Genomic DNA, 17,139 nt, shown 5'->3' on the forward strand with positions numbered 1-17,139 from the left:
TGCATGTTGTGCTTGTAATAGCCTGTTGGTCACTTGTTATTATGCATTCCATTATATAATTTTGATATCTCATCCTTACTGTTTGAATGTTGCCTCTACGTGGGTAACACTCAGGTAATGAGGATTAGTACGCTTTTTGGAGTAGCTTGGAAGATGTTGTTCTTCCTGTTGCTTATGCTGAGTCGGGTCATGCTCAGATACGTAACAATAGGGGAGCGACATTTGTTTTATTTATGTTTTAGAGTAACATTATGTATAACTCCCTTTGTTGGATAAATTTCATTGTTTGACGTTAGTTTTGAATTCAGTATTCTTAAATATTTCAATATAGATATTCATCCTCCTAAGTTGAATCGTACTCAAATATGCTTTGGAAGCTATCTCCTCTGGGTTGGATAAAAGGTAGCAAAAATGGAGTTGCTAGGGGCATTCCTTCTAACTGTGCTTGTGGAGCAATTTTAAGAAACAACATTGATGAACATCTTTGTGCATTCTTTTATTATATTGGTAGTGGCAATGCTTTTCATGTTGAGTTTATTGGAGGGAATATGGCCATGGAAGTAGCTATTGACAAGCATTGGGACAACACATAAATTGAATCAAACTCTTTGATTATGGTCAAAGCTCTATCAAATACAAATCTTGTCTCTTGGGCTATCAAAATTCGTTGGTTAAACTGCATTCACAAGTTGAAGAGATATTGTCTTATAAGTACTCACATATAGATGAGGGAAACTTGTGTGCTGACATTCTTGCGGAGATTAGTTTAAACACTATAATTAACACTTGGTTCAATATCACAAGGTTTTGATGCTTATCCTCCCTTCTTATTTTTGGTGTTTCCTCTTTAACTCAATCTTCTTTCTATGTAAAAAAAAAGTTTAAAATATTTATAGTAAAAATACAAGAAAAACAAAATCATTTTTTCTGCATATTATAGAAACATGATAATAAATGTTATGCATGTATACTTAAAGCCATATATACTATATTCGAATTTTGAACTTTTTTTCTCCACAAATCACAAACCAAGAAATATTCGCTCTACTCAAATCAATTCGTTAAACATTAATTCAGTTCAAAATTAATTCGAAGTTAAAACAAGGCAAAATACCCTTTTTGGTCCCTTAACTATACCCCCTGGTTCATTTTGATCCCTTAATTTTTATTCGGACCATTTTGGTCCTTTAAATTTCAAAAAGTTCTAAAGAAGTCCCTTTTGTCATGTTGCCTCAAACGTCTGTCTATTTTGTCTACTTGGCAGTGAGCTGACATGGTTTCATCTTCTTATTCGTTTCCCACATCTTTAGCAGATCCACACCTCCTTTAACTTGCATCTACAGAACAACTCACAAAAATACTCACAAATTTTCCACAAAAATTTCTTCACCAACAATAATTCCAACAAACCTTCTACCCAATACTCTTCCAAAATACTCACTAAAATTCCCTACAAAAATCCATACACCTTGCTTCTTTCAACTTCACACACAACAACAACATACTCCCAAAACTCGTTTTCAATTTTCTTTAGCTCCCAGTGTCACTGATATATACATCTTAAGTTAAAAAAAAATAGTCAAATTTCCTTTAACTCCCAATTATGGCTAAATAAAACCAATTAACTTAAAAGAAAAGGGCTAGGGTTTTGTTACGCTGAGTTCAAAACTCAGAATCCTCCTTCTTTCACATATGTAAAACGACGCATCTCCGTTCTTCTTCTCTGGTCGTGGACGGCGGTGGAATCGCCTCTTCTGCTTGTATCTCTCAAGCGAAGAACGACGCTCCTCCGACCTTCCCACACAGACACGATGGCGGCCAATTTCTTCTCTTCTTCCGCCGGCGCAAACTCAATGACGATCTCCCTCCGTGATTTGTTGTGTTGCGCGTGATGATGAACACGATTTGTTGTTATTCTGATGATGTTGGATGAACGATTTTGTTGTTGTTGTTGTTTTCTTTTTTGCAGGAAATTGAAAAAAGAATAAAAATAGAGGAAAAGATGAGATGAGGGGAGATTAGCGTTTAAAATTTGGAAATAGTGGAGAGAAGTAAGAATGAAACAGGGAGCGTGAGAGAAAAATAGGTGAGCCATTGGAAAGAGAATAACAAATGAGGGATGAGTGTTTTATCGAAAGGGGAGAGAGAGATTGAGGGTTTGAGTTTTTAATTTTAAAACGGAAACATAGAAAGATAAGAGGCTGAAAATATGGGCATTTGATAAGGTGGCATGGTAGAACAAGGATGACAATGATGATAAGAAGGAGGCTGCATCCTTTTCTTCTTGTACACATATGCCCTCACACTGCCATCTGGACTCCACTTACCCTCGTCATCATACAAACTGCCAGCTGGACGATTTTTAGAACTTTGACTAACAGTTCACTAACGGAAGGACAAACGTGGATATGTTGAGAAACTTAAAGGACCAAAATAGCACGAAAATTAATCGAGGGACCAAAGTGAACCAAGGAGTATATAGCTAAGGGACCAAAAAAAAATATTTCGCCTTAAAGCAACTACATTTTTAGTCGGACCTCATAATTCATCCAATAGTAAAAGAAATAAACAATTTATCATTTTATAAAACCGTCTTAGATTATCTCACTAGATATGCTCAAACAAAAACAAAAAAAATCCAACCATCACATAGACATTCAATAAATATAAATTATTTACATACCAACTCAATTCTATACATTTTAAAAGTAAATAATATTATTTAAGTAATAATGAAATCAACTCATAAATCAAATAAATCCAACTATATATAATTCAAATTCAAAATTTTAATCTCAAGTTAAATTATTTTAATTAAAAAACCAATTTCAGCAAATTACTTTTTTTCCAACAAATTACTTATTCAGTAAAGTTTGGAAAGCGTTACAAGCCACTAGGTTTCAAACAAAAATAAATGTAAAATAAATAGCTTAAAAAACAAAAAGTGGGGGCATTCCGAGAATTGAACTCGGGACCTCTCGCACCCTAAGCGAGAATCATACCACTAGACCAAATGCCCGTTTTGAATGCGTTTTCTACTAAAACCTAATTATCGAGTAAATTCATACAGTAATGACGTACTCTTCCTTTCTCTGAAAAAAAAAAACCCGCAATATTTTCCCTCCAGAAAAATTGGTTATCAATACCTTCATTTTCTTTTCTCTCTATCACTATGCCCTAATTTGATTTTAGGGTTTTCTTCAATGGCGAAACTCGAACATCACCGCATTCTCAGAAGCACTTCAATCACTGCCCAAGATGTTGACACTGAACCATTCGACGATTCCTCTTCACACTCTAGTAAATCTCTCTCTAACGATTCATCGATCTATATTATTATTAACACCAATCTTTAATTTTTCATTTTTTTTATCAACTGTGTTATAACTGATTGATTCACAGGTGAAGAGGACAATGACAAAGAAAATCAATACTTTGAAGATACAGTGCCGTTTGACGATGACGACACGTTGGAAACTGAGGTGGTGAACTTTGCTGAGGAAACTCAAGTGTTGGATATAGCCGGTGAAACTCAGAAATTGGACGATTTTGACGATTTTGATACACAGATACTGGAGGAAGGGTATGAATCTGAGAGAACTCAAGTTTTGGAGAATTCAGATGATGAGGTATGTGTTGATGATACTCCATGCAGAGACAGTGGTCCGGATAGCAAGGTGGTTGTGGATCAACCGATTAGTGAGAGTGGGTCTGACAAGAAGCAAACTGGTTCTGGTAATTGATTCCTTTACCAACTGGCAATTTGTTTGGTTTTATGTGAATTAAGTGTATAAGGAGTTTTAGTTAGTGTTTTAATTTAAGATGTCATTAATCTAATTGATGGATATGAATTGAAAGGTTAGCTAAAGTACTGTATTTTGTATCTGTTCCTGATTTATTTTCAAATTGTGAAATGATTTGTAAAAGACTAAACTTATCCCGAGTACTATGGTGGCGGCTGATAGGAAGTTAGTTATATATTTTGTTAGTGATAGGAACTATAATACATGTGGCGATGTATAAGTTTTGTCCGTGTTTTAATTGAATATGCTGTTTTCGGATCACTTTCTTTATATGGTATTTTATTTTTCAGTATTGTGATTATCATCACTTTCACGGACTAAATGCAATGTAAAGTTAATTATTATGTGGTTTCTTTTCATGTGAATTTTCTTAATTTCTTTTGATTTCACTAGCAAAATTTATATTTCTTTCAGGTTCAGTGCCACCGCGGTTTACCTTTATCCGTGCAGAATCTTTGCGGCAAGCTGCTTTAGCTAAAAGCAATTTGAATTTGAAACATACCCACGATCAGTCCAATTCTGTCATGGGTATGAATAAAAGAGAGTCCTTTCTTGGACCTTTTGAGAAGGTTAGGGAAGTTGATCGGGAACTCAATCATGGGAAACACAATGTGGAATTTGAGGGATTTGAGAATGAAAGTATGTCTAACTTTGCTAGAACAACCGTAAGAAAACTTTTCAATGATGATTTACCTGTTGAAACAAATGGGCCTTCACTTAACAACAATGATTTCAATGAAGGAGATAGCTTGGACAAGTCTCCTGACTACCATGGAGAGTTGGAAAGGTTAAGCTATGTTAACTCTCAGGAACCCGGAGAATTATCACAGAACAAGGCTCTTGAGTGTGTCGATAGGTTTCTCAATAGTAATTTTATGGAGTTCAATGCGAAAGCTAATTATTTTACAAATACAGAGAAAAAGTCAGAATCTCTCCCCTGCTTTAAAGGGTTACAAAGTTTGTCCAAGAGAATTAACGATAAAAGCAAAGCTAAACAAACTGAGATTTTTGACTGGGATGATAACTGCGAGGATGAAGGCGGAGGAGATATATACCTAAGAAGAAAGGACGATTTCTTTAAAGGTGAAACACATAGGCCAAGATCTTTGCCAGGATGCCGGAAGATCAAATCATGCCGACCAAAAGGTGATAAGGAAGACGAACAATCAAGCATACCTATTAAAAGGAAAGCTGCAGCTCACTCTGAGTCAAAACTGGGGACGCATAATCTGAAAATAAGGGATAACAATAAGCAACAAGCCACAAGAAAGTTGGAAAGGAATATTGCTAATGAGTTGGATGAACAATTTAATGCCAATTGCTCTAGAGGAGAGATGGGACCTAATGGTAATGAAGGTGGACAAGAAATTTTGGATGTAGGTTTAGATACTCAAATAGCTGCTGAAGCTATGAAAGACTTATTCAACACCAAGGAGATTGCTGATCATGTTGCTAATGAGGCCACTCGTGTTACTAGAAGTAGGTCAGCTTATCAACTTAATAACTCTTCCACTGGAAAAATGGGGCCAATTACACCAAAGGAACATACAAGGAAGTATGACAGGAAAAAAATTGGTGTAAAATCAGATTTACAAACTTCAGGTTTATCCAAGAAATGCACTAAAAAAACTGGACAGCGTGAAAAGGCCAATGTGATGAGCAGATCAAAGAATATTGCTAATGAATTGGATGAACAGTTTAACACTAATTGCTCCAAAGGAGAGATGGGACCTAACGGTAATGGAGATGGGCAGGAAATGTTGAATGTAGGTTTAGATACTCAAATAGCTGCTGAAGCTATGGAAGCCTTACTCAACACTGTGGAAGTTCCTGATCATGTTGCTAATGATACCACTCGTGTTACTAGAAGTAGGTCAACTTATCAACTCAATAACTCTTCTACTGGAAAAAGGGGGCCAGTTACACCAAAGGAACATACAGGTTTATCAAAGAGATGTACTAAAAAGGATGAACAGTATGAAAAGGGCAATGTGATGAGCAGATCAAAGAAGAGTAGGCTAAATGCAGAAGGCAACCAAACCTCTGGTGCTAATAAAAATGGTAGAATAGTATCACCTCCAATAAGTGAGCGAAAAAAGTCAGCTGAAGCATTAAAAGGACATCACAATGTTGAGTTAAATAATCTTGAAAGTAATGATGGAGGGAGTAGTGTTGATAGAAAGCGAGTTCATGATGAAGTTTTTCATTGCACACCAATTGCTCGTAGAACTAGACGGTCCTTAGCAGTGAGAGAAGGGGCAACAGGGATTGACCCCCATGAGAAAAGTAGTGGAGTTGGTCTACAACCGTCCGAAAGGTTGGGTCCTAAATCTACTCCGGGGTCTTCTGATCACTTTGCAGTAGATGATACTACTGAATTGTGTCAACAGGAGAAATTTGCTTCAAAGGAAAATGTTGTTAGTGTTAGTAATGGCGTTTCTGTTGATACATTAGATTATCCTAGAAGAAGGAGATCTCTTAGGATTACGAGGTTTTCTAATCATGACAATGGATCTGAGAGTTTAGTTGGAGATATTGGGAAAGGGTCTTCTAAGTCATCTGAGCCAAATGAAGATATCGGAAAATCTACTGCTGGGAAGAGAAAAATGAGGACACATTCTGTTGTAAAATCACATGTGAATAACTACAGTCCTTCATCTTCACGTGGTGGTATGGTAGTACCTTCTGATGACCAAATGCAAAGAAAAACTTTGGAGTCCAATTTGAACTCAAATGTTAAAAATAATGCAGATGTCTTATTGTCCACCAAAAATTTGGAGGTTACCATTTCAGGTGAATCATTAAGAGATGGGTACAAGACACCTGACATGGCTACCACATCTCCAGCTAACTGTAAGACACCGGTGAACGATGCATCACCTGTTTGTATGGGCGATGATTATTACAAGCAATCACACAAAAGAAAATTTTCAAGAGCATGCCATCTCAAAGTATTTCGCGGGGATCTTCTTAAAGAACTTAGTAGCTTAAATGCCATTAGACCTGAGTTAATTACTCCCTCTAAGGATTCAAGGAAGAGGAAGGATATGGCTGATGTTCGAATTCTTTACAGCCACCATTTGGATGATGATATTGTTAAGCATCAGAAAAAGGTAAGGTCTTGATTATTGTAAACTCCTATTGTCTAATACATACATGTAGCTGTGTTAAAGTTAAATTGTTTCTCATCTTTATTACAGATACTAGCACGTCTTGGAGTTTCTGTAGCATCCTCAATTGCAGATGCAACCCATTTCATAACTGATCAATTTGTGCGTACACGAAATATGTTAGAAGCTATTGCCTTTGGCAAACCGGTGGTCACACACTTATGGATTGAGAGCTGTGGACAAGCCAACTGTTTTATTGATGAGAGAAATTACATATTGAGGGACGATAAAAAAGAAAAGGAGTTTGGTTTCAGCATGCCAGTCTCACTAGCACGGGCAACCCAGCATCCGCTTTTAGAGGTAAAATAGAACTCATTATTGTCACTAGTCAGGATCAGGAAGGACACTGTTTGACCTTTTTAAATGATCACACTCACACAGCTCAAGTAATTTCCATTTTTGACCATCTATGCACGTATCGCTTGGTCATATTACGCATCCGATCTCACTTAATTTGAACCATATATCTGTATATATGCCTTGCAAACCCTACCCAATGGGATAAAGACTTGGTTGTTTTATATATATGTCTCTCTAAGACTTAATCCTCTTAACTTAACAACTTTTTTTTGATGTCCCTCTAGCATCAATTGTAACAATGTCATCACTTTATTTTTCAACTTGGTGCAATTAAATACCCTTTTTTTTTTGGGTGTTGATACCTTTTGCTGATGTGAAATTGTGCCGCGGCATCTACTTGTATCCTGTTAACAAACAAGGTGTTGTAAAATTTACTTTTAACATCAGCAAAAGTTAGGTCAGTCTCATCAATTGCTTGAAGGGGTTAAATTACTACACCAAAACTAAGTGAATCAAAGTTGAAGTCAAACTAGGAAAGGACAAAAACATATTACTAACATATGCATTTTCTTTCTGTTGCTCATGATAAATCATCATAATTTTCTGCAGGGTCGAAGAGTATTTGTCACCTCAAATATAAAACCTAGTAAAGAGATCATATCAAGTTTAATAACAGCAGTTCATGGTCAGGTATGCATCTTTCTCCTTAATTAATCTTCAGTTATGTTCATGTGATTGAAGAAAACATGTGTTTGGATATTGCTTTGTTTCCAGGTTTTTCTGTGAAAGATTCTTAGATTAAATGAGTTTTCTATCAACTTTGTTGTAATTTGTATTTTATTATTAATCAGTATTGTTGTTCATTAATGATTTTTAGTCATGAAACTGTCTATTGTTGTCTTCCGGGCTCAGAAATACAGATCTATGTTCATATGATTGAACTATTTTCTATCCCTTAATATCTCTTTGCCTGTGCTGCGTCTCCTAGGCCGTGGAGAGAGTTGGCCGATCTGCTTTGAAGGACCATAAAATTCCAGATGATCTTCTGATCCTATCTTGTGAAGAAGATTATGCCTCATGTGTGCCTTTTCTTGAAAAAGGTTAGAAATTGGTTTCTTTGACTTAAAAAACGTATCCTCGTTACAAAATTAAAATGCTATGTGTTACAATTGCAGGGGCAATGGTATACAGTTCAGAATTATTGTTGAATGGCATAGTTACTCAGAAGCTGGAGTATGAAAGGTCTGTTGTTTGTTTTTGTGCTCATGTTGCTAATGAACTTGAATCTCTCTCGGGAATAGTGTTTTCATTGGACACCGGTCTTGTCCTCTGGGGCAGGAGGGTTTTAGAACTTTTCTATAGAGCCAATTCCTTATGCAGGAATTTTCGCTCTCAACATTTTACTTTCTAATGTGCTTCTACACAATTGCATGATTGCATCCTCTAGATTGTAGATTTCATGATTAAGATAATGCATGCTAATATTTATGGCAGTCCATTCCTGATATGCACCTTTTGGTTGCAGGCATCGTCTTTTTGCTGAACACGTGAAGAAAACCCGTTCCACCATATGGTTGAAAAGAGATGATAGAAAATTTACTCCAGTGACTAAATGCAATTAGGGTTTTTGCTTATTCGCCCAATTTTCCTCATGGTTATTTATAGTTTAGGTCATATGTAGATATTTCTTGGCTCATCCAGACAATTTCTTTAATGTATATTTGTCATGTAGAATAATGTGAAATATGTTTTTGCCTTTCCTTTCAGTTGTGATGCTAATATATAATAAGAGCAAGAAATACAATCTCATCCTTCTGTGATTCATGGTTCCCTCAGTTTGAAATGAATCCAACGTGACAAATAATTAGGCGAGATAATTAGAAGCCTAACTTGACTCCACATTTGGTTTAAAATATAGTGAAATGAGGACTGTTTTTATCCCTTTTTATTTTGTGGGACAAGATTACAGTTACACAGCCAGTCTGTGATCACTTTTATCAATGCAGTAAGATGAAACTGTGAAATGATATTCCTGTAATGTCAATTAAATATACACCAAATAGTAATGGATTAAAGTGAGTGCTCACTGAGAGCCAAAAGTGCTTCATAGCAATTATCTATTACCAACCAATTGTCTAAAGGATTTGATCACTACTTATGAAAGAAAAACAGTGACTTAGACTAATGATGATGCTTCTCATGAAAAAACACTTTGTAGCTGCGCTGAGGAACCTTCCGAAACATAGCCAAAGCGAGATCAAAGTACAGAGGGAGTTGAACCAAAGCAAAAAATGAGACTGGCAAACATGTAGCAGCATATATGGGATAAACTGCAAATCTCAGCTGGCTTTCAACAATAAAGAAATGCCCTGCACAGAATGAAACCAACACAGATGCTATAGATGTAAAGAGTGTAGTCAATCCTAGAAGAAGCTTTCTCGGTAAGTCCACCACAAAATCCTTTTCTTGAAACCGAGACGTCAGTATTGAAAGAAACAGAATAAGGGCCGTGACAGAGGAGCAAAGTGCAACAAGTGATGCTACGGCATAGAGTTTGAATGCAGGCTTTTTTAGCAGAAGTGGTATCCCAGATTCTTGATCAGGACCACCTGGTATAGCTGTTGAGGTTGTGAATGCAACTGATGCAACAAGTGCTGCTACCACTGAACATGATTCTGCGGTTTTTGTGAGCCATTTACTACCTTCTTTTGCAAGTTGTCCATGTGTATCAATAAAGACTTGCTTTGCTGTTTTCCCATCCTTATTATAACGTTCATAGAAATTATGTGGCATGGAGTCCTTAACAACCTGAAAAACAGACATCATTAGTAACCAAACAAGATCAATTGCTACTTTGTTGAAGATTTCTAAATTGTTAGAAGGATAACTATGGATAAGTTAACATCATTTACCTTGTACCATTTGTATTCCCACTGCATTTGCATTGCAGCACCAGGTACCCGCCAAGGTCGAAACCTCCTATAAGTAGCAGCAAGGTGTAATGCACTGTTACCATTGCTATCAACTTGACGGAACGCAGTTTCTTTGATTACACTTCTCTTATTTAACATACTATACACATGAGGTTGCCTATTCTCTATGGCCAACAGAAGAACATTTTTGTTCTGAAAATCCACATCATGAATAGCCACAGGATACATATCCAGAATCTTCTCTATCATTTCAGTTACTCCCATTTTTGCTGCAATTAAAATAGGTGACATCACTCTTCTTTTCTCTGCAGCTTCTTTTTCTGCTTTGCTCTTTATTTTACCTGTGTCGTCATCATCATCATAATTATACTCTTCAACACGAGGACTTGGTCCTGTAAAATCATACTTATACAAAGAAGCGCGCTGAATCAGTTCATTCATCACTTGCTTTGCTCGAATGTGTTTTTCCTTTTTTCTTTGAATTTTCTCTATCCACGTCGATCCTAAGAAAATGCCACCTCAGTTAAACAAACAAAACGCACAAGCCTTTTCTAATGAGAAGACTAATGCATTGTTATTTTATGTACTTACCAACACCAAAAAGGATTAGAAAGGACTTCATCGTAAAGATTAACAATCGGATCGTGGATTCCCAATTTGGAGGGAACCTGTAATTTTTCTTTTCTTTCTTTGCTTGCCCTTGCTCTTCATAAATAAAAATAGATCTTATTATCATAAAACCAATATTTGAAATGAAACATATTGTGCACCAATTACTTGCGCTACAAGCATCATGGTTTACAAGAGGAAATTATAATACCGTTTTTTCGCCAAAAACTATTCTCTTCATCATCAGTAGTTGCTGCAGCATCAGTATCTTTTCCTGTTGCTGTAATATAACAGAAAAATGATAGATGAGTTAGAGTTTAATATAGGAACTATACAGTATACTATAAGTAAAAAAGAGAGTAATAAATGAAACAAAATTGACATACTTGTTACTTTAAAACAACTATTCAACGAAGATAAGAAGGTCATGCATGTTCCATAGTTCAATGGATAGCTCTTTGAAGTCTGTGCTGAAATATTATATCTTTGGTCATATCTTTCTTCCTTTTCCTCATCAACAATCGAACCTGACATTCACACCAATACATGTTATTGCACAAAGATCTTTCTTCCTTGAGCGAGACACATATTTAGTGTTCGACAAGACTCAAATATGATTACTTTCTTAAGAAGAAATCATATAAATTAGCATTGAGTAATGATTTTACATACAAGCGTAGATGATATTATCGATTAACTCCATCCTCGTGCAGCTTCTGAAACAATTAGGCTTCTTAGCAAGAATATGCAGAGGTGATAATCCTTCATGGTTTACGCAATTCACAAGCCTTGGATACATTCCAATTATTTTAAGTGCCAAATCTATTATATAGTAGTATCAAATTCATCATTACATTGAAATTAGTATATAGAAGGGTGTAATTCATATATGGCAATGATACTTACCAAAGTATTCAGATGATATGGTAGAATGAAGAATGGTATCTCCATTGTTTTTTCTTGAAATTGAGTCGTCATCTTTGTTCTGATGGCGACCGTGAAGACAAAGGAAAGCATCTCTGTTGCCATGAACAGCAGCCAAGAAAAGAGGAGTTTCGCCTTCGAAATTTCGGTACGAAATGAGGGTAGGATCTCTTTTGGCAATGTTGTTGCAAATGTCTACATTCCCAAGCTCAGCTGCAACATGAAGGGGAGTGTTTCCCTTTGAGTTTTGCATTCTTAGGATGTTCCTACACATGTTTTGGCTTATGTTATCTAACAAGGTTGTTACAAAGAAGGTTTGGCTTACATAGACAGCAATATGTAACACTGTGTCTTCTGCTTTTGTGATCTTTGCTTCCAATACTTCAGGGTTTTTCTCATACAATTCTAGAACTTCTTTCCATTGTCCTCTCATGGCATGATTGAATAGACTTTCAAACTCAATCTCAGCCATTTTGTGAGCTAGCTAAACAAGCTTTGTAGTGTTGGAAAATGTGTGTTTGTGAGTGAGAATCAAGACCTTGATTAATTAGTTATCTTACATCTTCATTAGTACTTATATAAAGAGAAAACTAGCCACTTTGCATATTATTTTATTGTTTCCAAACTATGTTTGAAGTAAGCTTGGAGGAAGTAAAAGGAATATGCAAGGACTGAATTCATTCTAATGTGTAAAGTAAGTAATCTAAATATCTAATCGACAATTTAGTTGTTGATGTTATTTTCATCTGAAAAACACGGGTTTGTGTCCTAGTTGTTGATGTTATTTTCATATGAAAACACGAGTTTATGTCCTATGTTGATGTTATTTTCATATGAAAGCACAAATTTGTGTCCTAGTTGTTGATGTTATGTGAAAACACGAGTTTATGTCCTAATTGTTAATGTTATTTTCATATGAAAATACGGGTTTATGTTCTTGTTCAGTAGACAAGAAATATATTACGAGCACATAACGCGTTAAAATATGATCACTTGATTTATTTATCCACAATTACATTATAATTTTTTCATCTAAAGGGATTGCTCAATTTAGAAGATTTAAATTCAAATTTACATGTATCAAGAGTATGATTAAAATCAAATTAGAATATAGAATGAAGTGGAAAGCATGACATGCAATAGCTATAGTGTTGTTAAAGAAACACTTTTATAGGCTTTATACATGTGCTTCAATGACAAAATTCAAAACATTCCACACTATCTCACAAAATTATCTTGGTTTTCCTTTGTGTGTAAGATAAGCATTTCTCTTGATGAAAGGGACTTGGATTCCAACTTCTCAAATTAAGGTTATCATATTTATCATTATTTTTTTTAGTTCTTGCTTACTTTTCTAACATTATATCTTATTATACTTTGCTTTTTGGATTTGTGTTGTAAAAAACAAATGGAATATATAGATTTGGCAAATTGTTGCCTTAGTTGCACATGAACTACTGAAAAAGCCAATTTGGAATAAAGTTTGAAAACTTATGCTTAAACCAATTTTATTTTGCAAAAGTAACATCTCCTTGCTTCCATTTGAAACTGAAAAAGCCAATAAAGTATCTTCAAGATTCTGTTTCCCTTGATTTCATGCATTATACAAATCAGTGAATGTTTAGTTCATCCACTTGCTCAACTTTTCTTGTCGACAACTTGTCGATTCTGTTTTGGTGCTATTTAAGCACAATTACTCTATCTTTACATTCATTTTGACACTTGATGTTATGCATTAAGTTCACAACAGTCGAACGTCACTGTGCATTGCACGAGTCTAAAATCAGATGATCAACAGACTCAAAGTTCGTACTAGACACTATGATAGTAGGTACAAAGATAATCCACGAAGATGTTTTCTTTCCGAGGAGATTCATACGGGAGTATCATTAGTAGAGATCTGAAATCTCCATGTCACATACTGGATATACAAATAGTTGATTCCCATAGCAACTCCAAAACCCAAAATCGATGAAAGTAGTATCGAATAAATGGCCGCCAAATGGAACTGCAACAAAGTAACACGTTTATGGTTAACTGAATCAATCGCTATTGAGCCAAAAAAGACTTGTATAAAGAAATTTCAACATTCTAACTTACATAAGTATAAAACAGATGCACAGTTAAAGCCACAAGTGCAAACTCAAGAGCGGCGTATGTCCATATATACTCTTTGATTGCTGGAAACAACACAAGTAAACAATCAAAGAAAGAACAATATTGTTATAATAAAGAAAAAGATGGATTCAGTTTTGTTTGAGTTTATACCAAGGACGATTGCAAAAACAGATGCTAAGAGGCCCAATGTAAAGGAAAACGGTGCCGATAAAATGAGAGCTTGAGTCTTCAAATCAGGAAGCTGAACAGTGAGACAAAACTAAGATCAGAGTACGAAGAAATTATTTCTTCTCTACTATGAATTATATGCTTAAAAGGAACCAAACGAGTTAAAGATCTAGTAGACGCCATAGTATTATATCAAAGGAAATAGGCATACCAGTAGTTGTTCAAGGAAGAAAAAATAGCATATTGTGCTTATCAGGACAAGCACCACAAAGTCTTGCCAAGCACTGTAAATAGAAGAAGCAAAATTAATACTAAATAAGTTCAAATAAAACCGACGCATATAATCAGTTATGCCAAAAGTATCCGTGCTAAAAGCACAGAAAATAACATTGATAACTTAATTTGAAAACATGGATTTCAAAATCACCTTAGTGTCTCTGAATTTAAGGTTTGGCGATCCTGCAACTGTCTGTTTCTTTGTTGAACGGAGCTGGGTATGCGGAGCAAGGTTACCGGTAAGTTCTGAACCTCTTCCAAGCATATATCACATTTCTTGTTTCCTTTTGTGTTGAACCATTTGATTAAGCATTCTTCATGCACCAAATCTAGACCACCTTTGCAACGGCATTCCATTTTAAAGGTATTTCTTTCATCGCATGCGTCGAGACATATCCTGCACACCGCTTCCTCTTCAGGAATTTCTTCATCGGCAGTAACTTCTACCGGCGCAGGAGTTATTTGATCTGATTGGCCAAGAAATTTTGTTTTAGTATGACTCGAAGTCGATAACAAATAAAAAGGTAAAAAAAACTAGGGCTGTTTGAAACTGTAGTAGCACAAGTAAATGAAATCACATACCGTCATTTGTATCTTGTTGTTCTTGTTCATTGCGGGTAACAAAAGAGACGGATCTTACGATAACAACATTTCGTGCAGGAATTGAAAGGGACCTCGAAACCTTAGATTTAACATCTTTCTGCACAAAGCTAACAACAATCATTTCTTTCCCAATAAACTCCAATATCATAAGGCAAAGCATAATGATGCGCATATGAGAAGTTTCATTTTTCACTTTTTGATAGAGTAGAGACATATACTTTGAATACTGATACGATACAATTTTCGGATTCGAAATCTACGAACAAGGAAACTCAATGAAATAGAAAAGGACTCACACGTGGCTTAATCTGTTGTTCATTATATGTCCTCGCGGACACAGGCGTAGCAACTAAAGGGGACAGATTAGGTGCATGTGAAACCGGAAGAGAAGTACATCTTGACCATGAAACTTCCGATATGGAGGCCATCCTAGTACTGTCTGCAGCTGGCTTAGGGTCTGAATTAAGGAGGCTGCTTGATTCACCATCTACTACATTTTCTTTTCTTTTAAAGCTCAAAGCCCGCAAAAAGTCTTTCGGTGATGATATCACTTTAGAGAAACTTTGAGAATGGTCCAGAACCCGCCCACGCGTGCTACCGCTACCAAACCCTAAAGGTCTAGGCGGAACTTGAAGTGAAATATCAGGACGCTTCCCGCCGGCTCCACTATCCGCAACTTCTTTGTTTAGCCCGGTCTCAGTCTGCGTATAGCAAAAGCAGTTTAGCAAAGAATAATTTCCTCCAAGCAAATATCCATAATGCGTAGAAGTACCAAATAAATATATCAAGTAAACAATTAGAAAATCACGCTGAAAGTGAAAAATACAATGCAAGGACTTCAAAAGATGTCATCCCAACACGATTTCACAATGAATACGGATCGTCCTCAACAAGGCAGTCACTATCAGAAACACATACAATTCTAGCAGCATTAAACTAAAATAAAGAGTTCCTCACCACAAATTCCTGGTTAAAATTCTCCCTGCATAATAAAACAACCCCATGCATAGCTTTTACCCCTCTTTTTCTAAGCTAAAACTATAGTTGAAACTTTCACTGTCACTGCCAACAGATCTACAAAACAATGTTATAATTTGCAGCACAAGCATTACCTTAAAACACTCTCAGCTAAGTTAGAAATTCAAGCACCGAAATCGAAAAACTCACTTGTTTGAATTCAATCTCACTCTCACACCTCACAATTGAAGCAACAACATTCTAAATACAGAAACAGAATCAAAATTCAGAAAGAAAAAAAAGCTTCTTTAGTTACTAGACACTTAATAATAAGCTAAAATTGGAAAGCCCTTTATATAAATTAGATCAAACATAAAAAATAAAATAAAAACTGAAAATCAGATAGTACCAATTACTACAACAAACTCACAAAAATGAAAAGCAAAGAACTTTATAGTGTTTAAGAAGTGAATTATGAGAGGAGAACCTGGTGGGAAACCATGGGAGGTTCATGAGTTGCTAATGGTTGTTGGTCTTGCATTGTCTGGAAATTTTGGGAGTGAAAAGGGAAAAAGTTGGAGAAGAAAAAGAATAGAAAGGAAAGAGAATGAAGTGTGATGGATAGAGAATCCAACAAATATACTTGAAACCAGGACAAAATAATGAGGAAATTGTTGAGGATGTTTCTTAAATTAATCAGCGTGTGAACTAATAATTAGTATAGACACATAACATCAATCATATTTTGATGTTTATTATAATGAGGAAATTGTTGAGGGTGTTGCTTAAATTATTTATATGTGAATAATAATAATTTTTTTATTTTTTGCATAATTATAAAAAATATTTATGATTTTTTTGGAAATAAGTAATTTATATTTTTTATAATAAAAAAGAAGTAAATCATGCATAAAAAAACAAATTAATTTGTAAAAAAAATTATTTTTTAAATTTATTAAATAAATAATATATATAATCTATATATTGTCTCGATACATTAATCAATGTATTTAAAAGAATAAAAGACAAATATTCTAAAATTTCTAAAATTCAAATTTTAGTTTATAAAATTATTGTATATAAGGAATAGAAGATTGAATATCATAAATAATATAAAATTTTAGTATATTTTTTTATAAATTTGATTTGTTAATCATGTTTTAAGCGTGTGAAACATCAAATATAGTTATATATTTCAATAAAATTTTGTATCTATTAGAAGTCTAGTCTCACTAAATAACCTTTATTGAGGCATATTTTTCAAACTTGGGCTGTTAA

General features: G+C 35.0%; 3 protein-coding genes and 1 non-coding gene across 6 annotated transcripts; 1 reads left to right on the plus strand and 3 right to left on the minus strand.

Annotated features, from left to right (window-relative positions):
- Positions 1-2,947: 2,947 nt before the first annotated feature.
- On the minus strand, positions 2,948-3,019 carry TRNAP-AGG (transfer RNA proline (anticodon AGG)). The gene has a single exon. It is a non-coding gene; the product is annotated as a tRNA-Pro (tRNA).
- Positions 3,020-3,123: 104 nt separating this feature from the next.
- On the plus strand, positions 3,124-9,093 carry LOC131631555 (uncharacterized). The gene is made up of 8 exons (XM_058902355.1): positions 3,124-3,300; positions 3,403-3,735; positions 4,218-6,916; positions 7,004-7,273; positions 7,883-7,963; positions 8,262-8,373; positions 8,449-8,515; positions 8,799-9,093. Exons 1-8 carry the CDS (start codon positions 3,204-3,206, stop codon positions 8,893-8,895), a joined length of 3,756 nt encoding a protein of 1,251 aa, XP_058758338.1. The 5' UTR covers positions 3,124-3,203; the 3' UTR covers positions 8,896-9,093.
- A 141-nt stretch (positions 9,094-9,234) lies between these two features.
- On the minus strand, positions 9,235-12,267 carry LOC131631556 (uncharacterized). Its single transcript, XM_058902356.1, has 7 exons — positions 11,722-12,267; positions 11,488-11,637; positions 11,202-11,342; positions 11,027-11,095; positions 10,798-10,911; positions 10,186-10,709; positions 9,235-10,081 (listed from the first exon to the last, which is right to left on the minus strand). Exons 1-7 carry the CDS (start codon positions 12,209-12,211, stop codon positions 9,455-9,457), a joined length of 2,115 nt encoding a protein of 704 aa, XP_058758339.1. The 5' UTR covers positions 12,212-12,267; the 3' UTR covers positions 9,235-9,454.
- A 1,038-nt stretch (positions 12,268-13,305) lies between these two features.
- LOC131631531 (uncharacterized) lies at positions 13,306-16,528 on the minus strand. Of its 3 annotated transcripts, none has more exons than XM_058902329.1 (9): positions 16,349-16,490; positions 15,862-15,966; positions 15,201-15,605; positions 14,884-15,001; positions 14,453-14,768; positions 14,237-14,309; positions 14,008-14,098; positions 13,840-13,919; positions 13,306-13,747 (listed from the first exon to the last, which is right to left on the minus strand). In XM_058902329.1, exons 2-9 carry the CDS (start codon positions 15,910-15,912, stop codon positions 13,613-13,615), a joined length of 1,269 nt encoding a protein of 422 aa, XP_058758312.1. In that variant the 5' UTR covers positions 15,913-15,966; positions 16,349-16,490; the 3' UTR covers positions 13,306-13,612. The 3 variants fall into 3 exon arrangements, with proteins under 3 accessions (XP_058758312.1, XP_058758311.1, XP_058758310.1); XM_058902328.1 differs by having other exon boundaries at positions 15,862-15,978; XM_058902327.1 differs by lacking the exon at positions 15,862-15,966 and having other exon boundaries at positions 16,349-16,528.
- Positions 16,529-17,139: the final 611 nt, after the last annotated feature.

The sequence above is a fragment of the Vicia villosa genome, unplaced genomic scaffold (genome assembly GCF_029867415.1).
Source record: "Vicia villosa cultivar HV-30 ecotype Madison, WI unplaced genomic scaffold, Vvil1.0 ctg.000843F_1_1, whole genome shotgun sequence".
NCBI lineage: Eukaryota > Viridiplantae > Streptophyta > Magnoliopsida > Fabales > Fabaceae > Vicia > Vicia villosa.